The sequence below is a fragment of the Natrix helvetica genome (assembly GCF_964273705.1).
Source record: "Natrix helvetica genome assembly, chromosome: 1".
NCBI lineage: Eukaryota > Metazoa > Chordata > Lepidosauria > Squamata > Natricidae > Natrix > Natrix helvetica.
Window position 1 is genome coordinate 135513615 of NC_138548.1, and position 18231 is coordinate 135531845.

An 18231-nucleotide genomic window follows, 5' to 3' on the forward strand; every position below is an offset into this window, starting at 1 on the left:
AAATGCAGCTCCAACATTTATTTCTTGAAAAAGATGTGCTTATTTACTTCACCTTATTCCTGACATCTTGATTGTGAGGTGATGCAAGTAATTGCTTCAAAGTGCTCTAATTTAGCCTGCTCAAAATTCCTGGCACTGTAAAATTTCTAAAAGAGGGTTTGTTTTCAGATTACTCCTTCAAACGACGGCTTCTAATTTGCCATCAATTTTCTCTTATAGGAAGAGAAAAATCATATTCAGGTGGATTATCTCAGCAAAGCAATTAAAAACACGAACACCCTCCCCCCCCTTCTATGATTCTGGCTGAGAAAGTTTTTACTTTCTTTTCTTATTTTGAGGCATTACTCATTTACAAGAGTTCAAGCAAAATGGCTACACAGGGTATTTTAAGGGCATTATGAAAATAATAAAACATTACTGGGCTAAATAATATGATAACAGTGGGGTAGCTAATCAACAAAGGGATCAAAATTCTGCAGAGCAGGAAGCCAGCTCTAATGAGTCACTAGTCAAATTAATGAGTCATTAGCACATCCAGGCAACACAATCCAGTGTGTGTGTTATTTGAAAGGAAGCCCGTCTGTGTCGAAGGAGGTTTATGCACTGCATATTTAGAAGGCATCTTTGCGATCCCTTAATTCGATCTTAAAGAAATCCCGCAAGCCCAAATTTGCCCACAGAATTACCTTTTCCACCTCTAGTATCAATGCTGAATTCTTGTACGCCTGGCATTGGAAATTTTGGCTGATCCGAGTAAGATTTATGGGAACAGGCCTTCCTATATGGGGCCCTTGGACAAAATCCTGAGACCCCGTCCTGCCTACTCAGAGCTGGTTTTTAGAGTGGAGTGTGATAGATCCAACTAATCAGCCTCACTCCAAATAACTCCCTGTCAATATTATATGGAGCAATGGAAAGGCAACCATTTTGCAGGGATTCCTGCCCCATTGCTGCTATAGCACCATTAGATATTGGTTTCTTAATTGGATACCGGATGCAGCTGTATCAGCTTAATCAAATGTTAGACATGGGGCATCTGTAGTCAACTGTCTGTATATTGGCAATAACTTCACCTTAGGACCAGCAGCCATGAAGGTCAAGCTGTATTTAAAAAGACCACTTAACCATGAATAGTTTGTCTTTTGGAGCTTAACTTGAGAATCCTTCCTCCCTCCCTCCCTCCTATTGAAGTAGATATCACTGGCCGGCCACTAAGCTACCACCAGCCTTGTCATGCTGCTTAAATTTAAATGGGAAGAAATGAATCCTCAAATGGGAAAACAAGCCTTTTGTAGCTAAGCGCTGGAAGCTATTCCATGCACCAATCTTTCACTCAGTGAAGAATGGAAGGAGTGAAAGGAAGGATTTATTATGGAAAAATAAGGAGACCCTTATTTTTCCATAATAAATTTATATTCTAATAACTTGATTCCTGGAGGTACTTCAATCCCAAGGGAGGTTCCCTTTCTGATATCACAGTGGTTCTCAACTTTTTCTTCACCCCAGACCCCTTTAAATACCTTTTGTGGCCACAGACAGTGGCCACGGATCATCAAGTCTTAAGATTAAAAGCACTAGGTTGCATAAAATATTTATAGACCCCCTGTGATGACATCGCAAACCCCCAGGAGTTCTCACAGGTTGAGAACCACTGCAGTATCATATACAAGATGGGAAAAGGATTTATGGCAGGGATGTAAGGCTAGAGAATAATTACTTCTGTTCGGCATCTCTTACATTTGTGTATTTCTCTTCACAGATTTCTTTCTTATGCCTCCCCATGATGCCATGTCCACATAAGGACACGGACAACATTCCCCATGGGTCATGGGGCTTTCCATCCTTGGGTGGTAAGCATCCTAAGAATCATTCTGGAGCAGTGCATGATATAGTCTCATATATATTGCCCCATCCCCACACTTAGTTGCTCTTGGTTTACTGATCTATCTGCAGGGGTTATGGCCTCCCATACATATTGTCCTACATGCAATAGGAGAGCCACTTGCAACATCCTATTCAGGTGGCCGCTGGGATCTCCTTGACCACTTGGGGTTGGCCTATATCTACTGCAGATTTACTTGAAAAGCTGCACCTGGAATTTGCCTGTGAACGGATGAGATATACCTCTAAAAACCAATTGGTAAGATTGTAGTCTGTGCAGAGATCTTTCCTTAGCAAAGCCTTACTGCACAGCTTTCCAAACAGTTCCCCAAGCCAATGATAGCTATTACCTTCCAAAACACAAGAAGCCAGGCTACTACAGTGTCCACTTCTTACTAGGCCAATGGGAAAGCCATTCCCCTAGAGAGAGAGAGCTGCAGATGTGCCACACTTGATTCTAGGACATTTAGGATTTGCCTCTATCCTTTCCATGCTCCCTTCCTTTGCCTCTGCTCCTCAGGTGGAAATGGCAGGCCAAGGCTGCCCCAATATCCTGGAGATTCTTAGCATTGGTGTGAGGCAAATCAAGATTTAGCTGAAGACTCCGACTGTTATTTTGTGCATCTTCCTTACTACCTGTGAGAACTTGGGAGATATACTTGTATTTATTTGTATCCTGCATTTATTTCTTTTTACAAATAACTCAAGGCAGCAAACACATCCAACATACCTTCCTTCTACTATTTCCCCCCAAAACAACCCGGTGAGATGGGTTGGGCTAAGATACTGCTTAAATATATTGGATAATGCCACCAATTTGGAATGTGAAGTGATAAACCTGATTCTGAACTATTCCATTTCAGATGGCAACACTTCTTCATATGTTAAAAAAATATATAATAATTTTCTAAGATACGTGGATTCGATCCACATTTTGATTTTTAAAAATGGAAAGTGCTCAGTCATACATGTCAAATGAAATGGTCCAGTTCAAACTAAAATATATCGATTCACATGGTGGTTCAGGAAAATTTCACACCACCAACAACCATGGCCACCTTCCCCCGCCCCCAATCCTCCATGGATTCTTTATGTTTACCTACATGGCGTTGGCTGTAACCAGAAGGTCTGCGTTATCGAAGAGGGTAAGGCCTGGCACTTCCACAATGAGGACATATATAAATTCAATAATCAACATCAAAATGAGTTTCCCGATGCAGCTGATCTGAAGGAACACGGAGCAGGCCAGGAGGGTCAGTAAAACGCTGTAGGTAAAATACTGTGTATGGGATTGGGGGGAATGAAAATAAGAACAAGAGGGAAGAATTTCCGTAAACCAAAGGTCAACTTAGCAGATTTACAAAACACAGTTAAAAATATCTTAGATGCAAATTAAGATTCCTCAGTTTCAAGATTCTCCATCCTGAGGCCAGCACAGGCTAAGAAAGGCTTAGTTTCCAGGAGGCTTCTGCAGGGGTGGGCTGCTACGGGTTTGCCCCGATTTGGGAGAACCTGTAGCTAATGTTATGGTCAGTTCAGAAAACCTCCAAATCCCACCCCTGGCTGGCCCCGCCCCGCCTATCCCAGGAGTCTCCACGCAGCCCGTTTTGGATGTGAGGTAAGTGCAGGGCCCACACGGAGGCTTGGGGAGGGGTAAAAATGGGCCTCCCAGAAGGCCTCCAGAGGAACTGACACTAACATTGTTTTTGAAATGATTTCTAAAACGAAATAGCATTTTACAACTGCAAATGACCACACAGGGAAATAGAACATAAACACATTTTAGGCCCCAGGAAAAAAAACGAGTTTAGAAGTTTATGTAATGGTTTTTTTTCAGCCCAAACTGCCATCTGATAAGATGCAATATTAGCCCACATTCCCAGTGATATGAAGAAATATCAGATACATTCTTCATTGTCAGAAAAGAGCCATCTCTTTTAAAAGCTTACCCTCCAGCTCTGTGTGAGGTATACCTGTGTCAGTACACATATGCATGCGTTTGTGTATTGTATATGCATGTACACCAGCTCCCTTTGCAGCATGCAGGAACACAAATGCGTCTGCAGCTCCTTAAAGCAGAAGGTTAGGATTTCAAGGCAAAGTTGCTTTGGATTGCCTGAAGATGCAAATGTGGTTCCTCTGTGAAGGTCCATAAACCAACTAGAACTTCTGCTGGGATTATAGAGCAGTTGCGGAAGGCCAACCTACAGTCCCCAGAAAAGATGCAGCTGGGGTACATTTTGTTCCTCCATGCTTCAAAGCAGGGGTGAAATGCTACTGGTTTGGACCAGTTCGCCCGGACTAGTAGTAAAAAATGCTACCAGTTCAGGCAAACCAGTATTTCAAATGATCAACTGTGATGCACGATTTATATTAGCTAGAATCGTTGGATTTCCTGCTTTCTAGCTAATCTAAATCGCGTGGCACAGTGGATTCCCTCCCCCACCCCCCGCTGTTCTACTTACCTTTGCAGACTCGGAAGGCTTCAAAATGTTCCTTTTGTAGCGCTGCACGTGCCTCAGGCACGCATGCGCACAAAGCGCATGCTCAGTAGCAGATTCACCAAACTGGTAGCAGACTTCAGAGGATTTCACCGCTGCTTCAAAGCAACTCCTCTACAGTTCCTTCAATAACTTTTTCCAGGATTGTGCGGAACCTACAGAGGTCCCTAAAATACTTTCACAAGCATGGAATAGGCTGGAGTCTTTTTAAGCCGGGCAGATTTATGCTGCAATTCTGTACATATCTTTGCATACATAACCTTATTCTTTTTGGTGGGAATAATGTCCAAGTAAGTATTTGGAGAGCTGCAATCTTTGCACTCATAGGAGAAGGTCCACAGAGGCCTTGCTGAATCTCCCCTCCAATGGTGATCTCCTCCCCCTACCGCCAACTACAATTTCTGCAGGCTGAGATACATAGAGAAGCCTCTACACAGTTCATTTGGAAAAAACATACTGCTTTAAGGTTGTGGGTTCAGGAATGGGACTGCCTAGGAATTGATTGTGTTCTTGAAATTTACTCAATAATCTCATCTTGCATTATGAATACATTTAATTTTATATAAAAGGATGTGTGTCCTATCACTTAGCAAAGCTCCCAATTCATTGCATAGAAAGCGGCAATTCGGAAGTGAACTATGCTAATGCTTTCCTGGTAGTGTCATAATTTTACAAGACAAAGAGTTCGATTGCATGCAGGAACAATCTGAAATAAGATTATTCACTCCTCATCCTGAAGGAGATTTTTCTTGATGTCACTGTATGGAACATGAAGAATTCTTCCTAAAGATCATACATGGCTTAGGCCCAGGATACCTGCGATACCACCTACTGCCACCAGTAGCCTCCCACCGTCCAGTGCGATCCCACAGGGTTGGCCTCTTCAGGGTGCCGTCGGCCAGACAGTGTCGGCTGGCGACCCCCAGGGGAAGAGCCTTCTCTGTGGGAGCGCCTTCCCTCTGGAATGAGCTGTCCCTGGAGCTCCGCATAATCCCCAACCTCCGGTCCTTCCGACACGCCCTAAAAAGTTGGCTTTTCCAGCAAGCTGACCTGGCCTGAACAAAATAAAATAAATGCTTGATTTAATTGTTAATTTTAATCCAATTTTTAAAATGTTATTGTTCGTACTAATTGGGTTTGTTGGCTACTCTATCTAATTTCTTTTTAACTTTTGTAATATGTGGTGTTTTAATGTTGTACGCCGCCCTGAGTCCTTTGGGAGAAGGGCGGCATATAAATCCAATAAACACAAACACACAAAAACCCAAGCCCTGTTTCAACTACGAAGCAGAGGATGCCATTTTAGTAGACTATATTGATAAAGACTGAGAGAAAAACCAATACAATAAGGAAGACCCCTGATGTTACGCCATTATTACCCAAAACAAAGGCACCCACATTACAGCACAAAGCAAATACCTCTGGAAAGTTACAGTTTGGCTGAGAAGTAGCACAGAATCCTTCTATGGTTTCCAGGCTATAATTGGAATCCCTAATATGGCACAAATTCACCTCAGGAGGAGTGAGATTATGCTCTGCAGCTATACAGTCGACAAGGTCCACAGTACTACAGGTGAACTGGTGGAAAACAAAGAGATAAACATCAAACAAAGAGAAATCCAAGGAGAAAACTAATCAAAGCAACATTCTTTGCACCTCACAGTGTATACAGGGGTAGTTCTTTATACCAATACATATGCCTATAGTGTTAGGAAGTCAGCACCCACCCCTCTCCTAGCTCAAGCTCAAATTCAAAAGTCCAGAGAGGGCATAAAACCAGGGCACTCTCAGCATCTCTTCCCTCAGAACTTCAAACCATGTGGTCCTGTCCATCACCAATAAACCTTCTTTCCAAGCAACTTCCATGAATCCAGTGTTTTCCCCCCACTTGAAACTGTACCCAAATGGACATTTCTTCCAACACTCCATTGGAGATAAATTGTGAAGAGCTTAAGAAGAAACAAAAGGAAATATTTCCTCCCACACCGCATGGTCAAATGGTACTTGCTGCGTAAAAGTGACACTTTATATGGTTTTAACCAGGGGTTAGAGAGGTTTATGGAGGATTGAGACATATCCACAAGTTTTTAAGGAATTATTCTTCTAAAATCAAATTACATGCCTGTTACAAAAGAGACAGAATAGGCTATAGTATACTGTGTAGCCTGTAGTGATATATTCTAACAAATAGTTTGGGGCAAGGAAGGGAGGTATGTACCAAGTAAAATTTATTTTTTCTTTATTAAATCTAATCAAATGAAATACACTGCGTACGATTATTTTGAAAACGTTTTGAAAAGATTCCGAGGCCTTGCTTTCAGCTTCTGCAGTACTAATCATTCACACTAAAGTTCAATCACAAAAGGGAAATGTAGCATACCATATTGACAAAGGCTGAGAGGAAAACCAATACAATAGTGAAGACCCCGACTAGGGTGTTATTGGTCTTGGACTGAACAATCTTCCGTGAAAGAGTCTGGAGTGGACCTGGGAACACCTGTATGGAGGGAGAAAATAAAATATTGAAAACTATTACTTTGTACAAGTATTGCGTATGGTGTTAGCGCCCACCCCTCTCCTAGTAGAATGAAATATTCTAGGAAATATTAAAAAGGCAGAATATTTCCTCTAAAAGAGAATTAAACATCTTAAAGGAAACAGAAACAAAAGATTCCAGTTCCCTTCCTCCAGCAGATATTTTGGTGCCAGCTTATCTACAAGACAAAAGACTAGGCCAGTGTATCTACAAAACAAAAGACCTCCGTTCCAGGATGATGGAATTATCCTTCAGGGCAAAGCCATTCAGCAACAATAGGAAATTGCCCTTCGTTGCATCACCCAGCAAGATTCAACCAAGCCTGGGACACAGACAGCCTACAAAGTTAGCCATCCTCCATGTGGTCAGCGACCCAGGACTTCAAACCCATGTGGTCCTGTTCACCATTAAACCATCCTTCCAAGTAGTCTCCGTGTTTCCAGCGTCTTTCTCCCCACTTGGAACTGAACCCAGATGGACATTTCTTCTAACAATGGCATGCTGAAATGCTATAGGCATTAATATTTAATTGCCCAAGAATAAATTAATGGCCAACTGTCTCTCCCCACATCGATGTAATTTTTGCAGCAGGAATATATAATTGCTGAATAACTATAACTTGTTATATTGACTTCATTCTCCCTGGCAGTTATAATAGATTTTAGGTGAAGATCAGAGAATGGCATCTAAAATTAAAGAATGTTTTATGACCCTTGTTTTCCCTATGTGATCAAAGCCTAATCCAACAAAGATATATCAACTTAAATACGCTTACAAAATCTTCAGCATTCTGTTCTGCTTCCAAGCTGTAAACTATTTAGACTTTTCTTATATAAAAAGGGTTAAGGAAGATCAAGGTTAGGTGGACAACAAATGCAAACCAAGTAGTCAATTGATGATATGAATGCTGACATATGAAAATGCCCTAAAAACTCAGAAATATCTTTGGTGTACAACAAGCAAACTACAATTAAATCAGATCATCCTAAAAACGGATGGATACATTATCGAAGATACAAAAGTGGCCCGATAGCTATCAATATTATCTTGAATAAATAAAATAAATAATAATAATAATAATAAATTTGAATTTATTAGCCGCTCCCTTTCCAGGCAGGACTCGGGGCGGCGTACACTAGGACATATAAAACATAACACGTATATACAAACACATAAACATACATATATACAAAGACATACATGCACGGAGGAGGTAATAGATTACAACATTTAGACAATTAAAACCATTAACATACCCCAATAATAAAAAACCCTATATACAATAAAAATTTAAAATTTAAAAAAGACAGTCAGGAGGAATATGAAAAATTACGGTTGAGCCAGGCCAGATAATTGAAAGAGGTGGGTCTTCAACTGTACACGGAAGGAGCGGAGATCGGAAATAATCCTGATGTCACGGGGGAGGTCATTCCACAGGGCTGGGCCCATCACAGAGAAGGCTCTGCTCCTGGGTGTCGCCCCCCGACACTGTTTGGCGGACGGCACCCGGAGAAGTCCCTCTCTGTGTGAGCGAATTGGTCGTAGGGATGTGTGGGGCAGGATGCGATCCTGCATGTAACTAGGTCCTGTGCCATAAAGAATGTTGACAAATGAATTTGGGCACCCTGAAATGTATTTATGCTGAGGTTCTTATCCTGGCATGCCTTGACAGTACTTTTCTCCTTTGTTTCTTCCTCTACCTCTCCCCCACTTCTCTCTTTCTCTTACTATCACTAGGTTTTTGTTTGGTGTTCAGTGTTTTTCCCCACCTTCAACTCTCCCACACACATTTTTAATGTCACAAATCCATGGAGACCAAACAGATACTTTAGGCTCAGAATGCAAATGCAGGAATTCTATAGAAGTTAAAAGCCTCCCTGCTGGGTGTTAATTTCAACTCATCATAGTCCTCTCCACTGCCATTCCTGGAGAAAAACCCGGAAACAAAAGAGAAATAGCAGCTCCCATATACATCACTATTATTTCATCAACTAGATTCTAAGCAAATTTCTTTTTTAAAAAGGGAGGGGGGAACCCAATTAGTCTTTTAGCAATGACTAAAGCCATCAACCTCCCCCCTTTTGCACTTAGAGAAGGACTTTCACTTCCTTCAAACACAAATTATGAAACTCTTTGATGATAGGAAACATGGATTTGCTGGCAACTCTTACAAAAAGAGGAAGAGGGGAACAATCCATGGCAATGTTGATTAGTTTTAAGTTGCTACTCTCTCCGGCATCGAATACAAAGAATTTCTCTGTGTTTTCTAGCATAAACAAAGGAATGGATTGGAGAGGAGGAGACATAAAAGAACGCTGTATGAGACATAGCAAAATGCAGTATCATATTGCTGCTGCTGCTGCTGCTGCTGAAGATGGTGATAATCGAAACCATAATATTTGACAACTCTCTTGTGGTTAAATTAAGAGTTTAGCACAAGAGCAACTCTTACTGTTATGGATGAATCACAGTGAAATACCACTCCATTTTATATTGGCAGAAATAAATAATGCACCACATTGAAAACAAAATTACAGGAAATCCTCGACTTACGACCATTTGTTTACAAATCATTCAAAGTAAAAGCAGTGCTGAAAAAGTCTGTTCCTCGCACTTTTGACCATCACCCTCCCCACATTCATGTGAGCTCAATTTGGGCAACCATCTCACATGAATGACCCACTGCAATGTCCTCTGGTCAAGTGATCATGATTTGTGCCAGGTTTTTTTTGTTGTTGTTGATTTCCAGCAAAAAGTTGCCATGTGGAAGAACGGGTTTGCATTTACAACCAGGGTGTTTGCTTAATGACCCTGTTGAGTGATTCGGAAAATGGGTGATTGTCTCAGAAATGCAGGAGTTGATTCAGAGTGGGTCACCATCAGGACTGTCTACATCAAAATGCTTTTGGACAGCAGTTCAGAGTCTAAGCATTTAAGTTAACATGCCAAGAAGCTGGAGAGTTCATAACTTTAACTGCTAGATTTGTCATCGTGTCTTTCATTAGCCAATGTTAGCCAAAGTTAACAGTTTCTTACTGATTTTTTTTCTCCTTGTAAAGAAAATCAGAATATTTGTGTGGTGGCTGTGTTTTGTACAGCAGACAAAAGGGGAAGGAACTGATGGGGCCAGTCAAGGATATATGGCGCCTCAGGCTATATTGACGGATGGCATCATCAGATGCATAGATTTGTATTTTTGGAAGGAAGGGTGGCTTTAGTGACCTTCAGGCTAAAGTCAACTGCCTACTTGGCTTTAGCCTGAAGTCTGTCATGATGATGGATGATACACGGACATATATATATATATCTATTTATTGCTTGTATAAACATACAATTTTGTGCTTTTTCAAACCAACCAAATGTATGCTTGCATACAACAATGATAACAATGTGATATACAATTTAAAAGGCCTGAAAATCTATATTATGCATAAAACAATCCCCCCCAAATTTGACAACTTGCTTCATTAAAGCCTTCTTTCTGGACTGTCAGTTAAAAAAAATGTCAAATGTTGGTAAACAATGCATATTCACAACAGTGCAAACCAGAGGTTTATTTTTCCAATACTGTATATACTGTATATTTATGTTGGCCACTCCCTGTGCACAGTTCTGATAAATGCCAAATGTAAAGAAGAAAAGAAGTTATTGAAACACAATCTTTCCTCTGAAGTTATATTAAAAATCCTATGGATTTCAGCCCCAAATGTGGCAACAGTAGAACAATATCAAACCATGTGAATTGATGTTCCAATAGGATGGACATTCCTTCTAACCTATCAGACATTCACTGAAAAAAACAAAGGTTCTCATATTTGAAGAATAGTGTTTCCTATTGTCTTCACCTCATTTTTAAGATCGAGAGCAATTTCCAATTTTAGAATCAACTTTTTATTAATTTACAAGTGACAAACTCCTATCACTTTAATATTTTCTTGTTTCAGAACGTAACTTTTACGTTCATAAATTGTTTCTCTTTTTGAAATATGGTTCCTAATATGTTACTCCCTAGTGTAGTCCTTTTCCATCCAAACTCTTGTTTTAGAGTTTTAATTGATTAATTAATTGATTAATTGATTAATTGATTAAAACAGTGCATCAGGAATCAACTTACCTTTACACAGGAGTAAATGACCGAAACAAACACTAGTGTGGTCAATATCACAAAACAGGATAGGTAAAACGCCAGCATGAACACTGAGCTGAAACCAGAAAACAAAGTCAGGTGGGTCTACAGTTTGCATTATCCATAAACCATAGCAAATCTCTATCATCATTCTAGATCAGCATAAGGTGGGTGGGATACAATCAATTAAATAGCACAGAAGATAGATTAGAAATTAAAAACAAGGAAAAAAATGCAAAAAACTAAAACATATTAAAACAGAAAGTATATGTATACAGGTATGTCTAAAAGGTATCGAAAAGGAGCGGAGGGAGCATTAGAAGGGTGAGGAAGCATAAAAAGTTCAAATTACATAGTACTCCAATAGGCAAACTACATGCTCATTAAGTTTAATTGATGGCACAGGTCATCGTCCAATGAATTTTGAGTACTGTGGAGCAGAACCTGGCAACAATGTATGTAAGCAGCAGGGAGGTGTGGAATTCCCCTGTGTGCCTTGGGTATTTATGCAGTAATGGTGAGATGAGACTAACATGGATAGCTCTATAACAGCGATGGCGAACCTTTTTTGGCTCGCGTGCCATAAGTGGGGGGAGTGCAGGGGGGGGGCGTGTGCGGGCGTGCCGCACCCATAATGCAATGCGCTCCCCCCCAAGTGCGCATGTGTGCACTACAGGCGCTCCCCCACCATTTTTACATGCTTTTTTTGCCCTCCTCAGGCTCCAGAGGCTTTATAGGAACCTGGAGAGGGCGAAAACACCCTCCCCCGCCCACCCTCCGGAGGCATCAGGGAAGCCTCCGGACGGTCCCTGAAGCCTTCGGAGTGCTCAAAACGACCCTCCGAGCGCTCTGAAGGCGTCAGGGAAGCTCATGAAGCCTCCGGAGGGCCTCCGGGGGGGGAGGCTCTTTTCCCCCTCCCCAGGCTCCTATAAAGCCTCTGGAGCCTGGGGAGGGTGAAAAATGGCTTTAAAAAAGGGTGAAATCAGCTGGCCAGCGCACGCATCCGCGCTGGCCAGCTGACAGGGCAGCGCCTTGCGTGCCCTGATAAATGGCTCCGCGTGCCACTTGTGGCACGCGTGCCATAGGTTCGCCATCACTGCTCTATAACATAGGCACTGGAGAAGCACATGCTCTGTTGTTTCCATGTTTTCTGAATCATAAGGTCACTGTCTCTTCAGGTAAGGACTTTTCTTGTATTGTCCTTCACAGACAACTGCATTATATCATGCCAGGGTACCAGCCCCTCCAGTGTTTATGGTTTCAAGTTTAGATACGTGGGGAGGCAGAGTCCCTCCTGGATTTCCTGGCAATAAAGGTTAGATCCAACTGGCATTCTGTATCTGCTACATACTGTTTAATGAATGCTTTGGCTTGAGCCAAAGACCTCTTAAGAAACCCAAGGATGAGATTTTAGTTGCCACTGCCTGATTTCCATGTGGATTGAAAATCATGGAAAAAGGACGAATGGTTGAGTATGGTCACCCACATTCTCCATAGCGCTGCTTGGAGAGTCCAAGGATGGGTTAACACAGCCTGTTTGCCCATGGACTGAGTAGATTTTTCCCCTCTGGCCACGCCTCCTTTGCCTCTTCTGGCTCAGTTTTAAAAACTCAGTCTGCCCGATAGGACTAGGGGAACTCTCAGCTTTGAGTAAATAGACTGGGTTCTCCAATAGTAATTTTAGAGTATTTTATGTGTTAATATTAAGTTGTTATTAGGATTTTTCCCCAGATTTTATTATTTTGACTTGTTATTTTCCTTTTCTATTTTTGCCAAGAAGATTTACAAAAGTAAGGCTGAGGCAGCGATCGGTTCCACAGCTGCTTAGTCGCAGCTGGGGGAACAAGCAAGGCCGCTCGTCCGGCGTCTGCTGGCGAGCGCAGGGAAGGACGGCAATCCCCGTGTTTCCCTGGTCGCTTTGGAGAAGAGGCTTTTAAAAAAGCCCTTGCTTCTCCAAACGGCGTCTTTTGCCGATCGGGAGAGCGGCGGCCATTTTGAAAAGCGCTGCTTTGGCGCACTTTTTGGCTGCAGCCAATAGGGAGCGCCTGGACCTTAAGTGAGGCTTTTGGCAGCCATTTTTTTTGAAGCATTTTACCCATCGGAAAGCAGCAGCAAGCAGCAGAGCCTCTCCGCCTCAAACAGACAGCCGCGGAGGATTGCGAGGGCTTGCCTGGGTCTCCAGCAAGCCTGAAGTTCCCCAGCCACCCGAGGGGAAGCGGCAAGGAGTGTCCTGGTGCCTGATCCAGCCTCCCATCTGAGTCTGCAGACGCTTCTGGAGCCGTCGGGCCAGCGTCCACTGCCCTTCCCTCAGCAGCGACCTCTTCGGATCAAGCTCAACCAAGGATGGCTGATGAAGGTTTGGAGCGAAGGGAGGAGCTGGCAGGGCCATCTGCAAAGCGCAGTAGGCCAGATCCCTCAGGCCAAGGGAGAAAGGGAAACAAGGGCGCTGGGGGGAAAGCTTCCCACTCTTCAGCTGGGAGCAAGGCCCCCAAAATTCAAGGGGACAAGGGGCAGGACTCCCTAAAGGACAAGTCTGCTAGGCCCCAGGTTCCCTCTGCACCCTTACCAAGTGAGGCTGGGCCAGTTCCTTCCCCACCCATTCAGAGGGAGATAGAGCAGGGGGAGGAAATGGGGGATAGATCTCCATCCTTCTGTGATAGGGATTCCATGTCAGGATCCCCTGCAGCCTCTCTGGGTTACCCAGGTTCTCCTAGCTCTTCAGTCAGGGAGGATATCCCCTCCTTTCAATGCTGTTTTCATGCAGAGGATCAGAGAGATCCTCCTAGGGGTGCCAGGGGACAGGCCTATGACCAATCCAGGCCTGTAGAGGACAAGGGCCCAGCTATGTCAGCAGAAATGAGGGATCTCATCACGCAGGCTATTTCCCAGGGTGTGGTAGAGGCCATGAGGCTACAGGAAGGCAGGGGTGGCAAGGCCTCTAGGCCTGTTCGTCCCCTGGGGGAAAAGAGGACCAGAGTCCTCGAGTCCCCGGGCACTTCTATCACCACAGAGGTGTCTACGTGGGAGGAGGAGACTGCTGAGGAATTTGCTCTCTCGGAGGATGAGGATATGCCTCCAGACAAGCCCTCCTTCACAGGTCTCTTTAAGCCATCCTTATTCAAGGCCATTTTACACAAGGCCAGAGCCTCTACTGAGCTTGGTGCCAAACCTAAGGACAAGGAAGTCCCCTCTACATCCCAGGACCTCATGGCAGGGCTGTTCAGCGAAACAACCCCTGACCCAGAACTGATACCAGTCCCTGACATGTTCATGGAAGTTATCCAGCGCCAATGGGCGCAGCCAGGTACCCTGGCCAACCCCAGTGGCGCAGACAAATCACTGTACCCCTTAGAACCTAGGCTGGAGGATGTATTGAAACCTCCAGAAGTGGATGCCCCTGTGGTGTCTCTGACCTCTAATTCTAATCTCCCGGCCGAGCTATTAGAAGGGTTAAAGGCAGAGGATAAGAGGGCAGAAAAGGCTTGTCTCAAAACGCGATCAAAACCTCCACTTCTGCCTCGTTCTTTACGAGGGCATCCCTATTATGGCTGCGCCAACTCAGATCTCAGCCCCCATCTGAAGCATCTCGTTGGCGACATGATCTTAACAAGATCATTACGGCTGTGGAATATGCCTCTGATGCATCCCTGCATGCAGCGAAATTCGCCTCCAGGGCACTAGCGTCTAACATCACTTCTCGCCGCCTGCTTTGGCTCCGGCACTGGCAGGCGGACATGAAGGCAAAGTGGAAGCTGGCTTCAGCTCCATTCAAAGGGGACAACCTCTTTGGGGATTCCCTAGAGAAATTCCTAATTGAGACAAAGGATAAGAGGAAGGTTCTTCCTTCCACCTTCAGGAAGCATGACAGGAAAGGTCAGGGCTCGTTCAGGAAACAGGCCTTTCGGGCACAGGAAGGTGCCCAGGCCTCCACCTCTTCCTATTCCTCCCAAAGACAGTTTAACCAGTCCTCTGACAGGTCCCAGGAACGAAACAACTTTTCTTCCAGGGGCAGACAATCCAATCAAGGGTCCTTTCGGAAGCCCTTTCGTGGGGGCTCCCACAACCGTCAGTTTAGACGTGGGAAGTGACCGTCTGGGGTCTCCTCCCATCGGGGGCCGCCTGCAATTCTATGCAGACCGTTGGGAGGAAACAACCTCGGACAAGTGGGTCTTAAATACCATCAGGAGGGGTCTAACCTTGGAGTTTCTATCATCCCCTCTGCGGACCTTTGTTCGCTGCCCACTATCCAGGAACCCTGTAAAGAGGGCTCTCATGCAGGCAGAAATAGATCATCTTCTGCAGATCAACGCAATAGAGTCAGTTCCTCCAGAACAGGAAGGGAGGGGGTTCTATTCCATTCTCTTCCTGGTCCCCAAGAGTTCAGGGGGGTGGAGGGCCATTTTAGATCTGAAGCGCCTGAACAGACATCTGGCCTACAAGCGCTTCAAAATGCAGTCTCTTCAGTCGATCCTAAGCTGCATGCGACAAGGGGATCTGCTCACCTCCATCGATCTCAAGGAGGCGTATCTGCATGTGCCCATCCATCCCGCACACAGGAAGTTCCTGCGCCTGTGTTACAACGGAAAGCACTTCCAATACAGGGCGCTTCTGTTCGGACTTTCTTCTGCACCCAGAACGTTCACGAAGCTTCTTGCAGCTGTGGCGGCCCACCTGCGCAAGCTTCCAGTCCGCCTGGAGTGCTATCTGGACGACATCATTATCCACTCAAGGACTCATCAACAAGCGGTGAGAGATGTAAACATCACAGTTCACACCTTACAGGACCACGGGTTTTCTGTAAACATGGAAAAAAGCAACTTGACTCCTGCCACACGCATACAACACCTGGGCGCCATAATAGACTCGGTATCTTGCCAGGTGTCCCTGTCTCCGGAAAGAATCCGCAACCTCAGGAGCAGAATCCGGTTGTGTCGCAGGAACAGGTCCTGGCAGGTAGTGCAACTATCCCAACTGTTAGGGATCATGATTTCTTGCCTCAACATAGTTCCCTGGGCATGTCTTCATGCAAGGGAGCTGCAATGGTTCTTGCTTCCAATGCAAAGAGCAAAGATCAGCAACTCCACCAGGAAAGTTCGCATCCCACCAAGAGTGACTCGGTCTCTGAGTTGGTGGCAGTCTCGAGCAGTGGAGAAGGGCTGCCTATTCAGAGAACCCGACAGGATCGTGGTAACGACCGACGCCAGTCTCTACGGTTGGGGGGCACATTGCCAGGGTCAGTTGGCGCAAGGCAGGTGGTCCAGCGCGGAGGCAGCCCGGAGCATCAATTGGCTAGAACTCAGGACAGCCCAGCTTGCGCTGAGGAGATTTGCAGAACAGCTGAAGGGGCACCACGTTCTGCTACTGACCGACAATGTGGCCACAAAGGCTCACGTGAACCGGCAAGGAGGGACCCACTCCAAAAGACTCATGTCAGAGGCGGAGGCCATAGGACGATGGGCAGAGATCCACTTAGCATCGCTGAGGGCGGATCACATCTCCGGAACCAGCAACGTGAGTGCGGATTGGTTGAGCCGTCAGACCATCGACAACTCGGAGTGGCAACTTCATCCGGACCTGTTCGCACAGGTGGTAAGGAGGTTTGGTCTCCCACAGGTCGACCTGTTTGCAACGGCGGCAAACACACAGCTCCAGCGGTTCTTCTCCCGCTACAATTCAGCACAAGCGGGGGGGATGGATGCCCTGAGGTCCAACTGGCCTCCAGGTCTGCTTTACGCGTTTCCGCCCCTCCCTCTGATCCCGCAGGTGATCTACAAGCTGCTGAAGGAGGGGGCGGAGCTCATTCTGGTGGCTCCACATTGGCCCAGGAGATCCTGGTTCGCGGACTTGGTCGATCTGTCTGTGGAACAACCGTGGAAAATTCCTCCAGACCAGGTATCCTTGCGGCAGGGGGCCATCAACCATCCAGAGCCCCAATGGTTGCAGTTAGCCGTCTGGCGCTTGAGGGGCAGCTTCTGAAGGACCAGAGCCTCTCAGACAGCATCATTAAGACTATCCAAGCTTCCAGACGTCCGGCCACTACTCGTATTTATGACGCGACTTGGGCTGCCTTTTCTACCTGGTGCAGCCAACGGGACATTGACAGTGTGGAAGCGTCCATCCCTCAGTTGTTGGACTTCCTACAAGAGGGCTTGGACAAAGGACTGGCGCCAGCCACACTCAGGCGCCAGGTTGCTGCATTATCCACCATCTTAGCCAGACACCAACTTCAATCCCTGAGTCACCATCCTCAGGTCAAGAGCTTTTTGAAGGGGGCTTACAACATTCGACCCCAGGTGGTGCACAGGTATACGACCTGGAACCTACCCTTTGTCCTGCAGGCATTGACAGCGGCTCCCTTCGAACCTTTGAGGAAGGCCTCTCTTCGACATCTGACCCTTAAGACTGCCTTCCTCATAGCCATTACTTCAGCCAGAAGGGTATCTGAGATTGCGGCCTTCTCGGCCAAGGAAGAATTGTGCATTATACACCCAGACAGGGTCATCCTACGGTTAGACCCCGCCTTCATGCCGAAGGTGAATTCTCATTTTCACAGGCCTCAGGAGGTTATCCTCCCGAATTTCTGTCCCAGCCCTCAACATTCCAAGGAGCGCAGGTGGCACAAATTGGACGTGCGAAGGGCAGTCCGCATTTACCTGAAACGAACTAAGGACATCAGGCACTCCGAGGCCTTCTTTGTGTCTTTTCAACCAGGCTCGCTGGGTCGCAAGGTGTCATCTTCAACCATAGGTCGGTGGCTGCGGGCTTGCATTAAGATGACATATGACCTTCAGGGCAAGCCGGTTCCACCTCGTGTAACGGCACACTCCACCAGAAGTGCGGCCACGACCGTGGCCTGGGCGACTCAAGCATCTATTCTGGACATTTGCAGAGCGGCCACGTGGGCGTCTCCCACGGCTTTCATTAGAAACTACAAGATCGATTCCTTTGCCTCTGCCGAAGCCTCTTTTGGCCGTAGAGTATTACAGAAGGTTATTGAGGCTCCGGACAATGTCACTTCTTCCCGCCCTGGGACACCATAGCTTGGGCATGTCCCATCCTTGGACTCTCCAAGCAGCGCTATGGAGAATGACCGTTGTCTTACCTGAACGGTCATTCTCATGGCGCTGCGGAGAGTCCAAGACCCACCCAGGGTAATTGTTTAGCTCCGAGATTGTATCTTTACACAG

At 45.4% G+C, this 18231-nt stretch overlaps 1 protein-coding gene across 1 annotated transcript in view; it reads right to left on the reverse strand.

The window, feature by feature from the left end:
- ADCY5 (adenylate cyclase 5) overlaps window positions 1-18231 on the reverse strand; it is a 248953-nt gene that overhangs the window by 11260 nt on the left and 219462 nt on the right. The window contains exons 12-15 of the mRNA XM_081935252.1: window positions 11033-11120; window positions 6763-6879; window positions 5802-5960; window positions 2985-3160 (exon numbers count right to left, since the gene is read on the reverse strand). Coding sequence (XP_081791378.1) covers window positions 2985-3160; window positions 5802-5960; window positions 6763-6879; window positions 11033-11120 — 540 coding nt within the window. The remainder of the gene's footprint in view (window positions 1-2984; window positions 3161-5801; window positions 5961-6762; window positions 6880-11032; window positions 11121-18231) is intronic.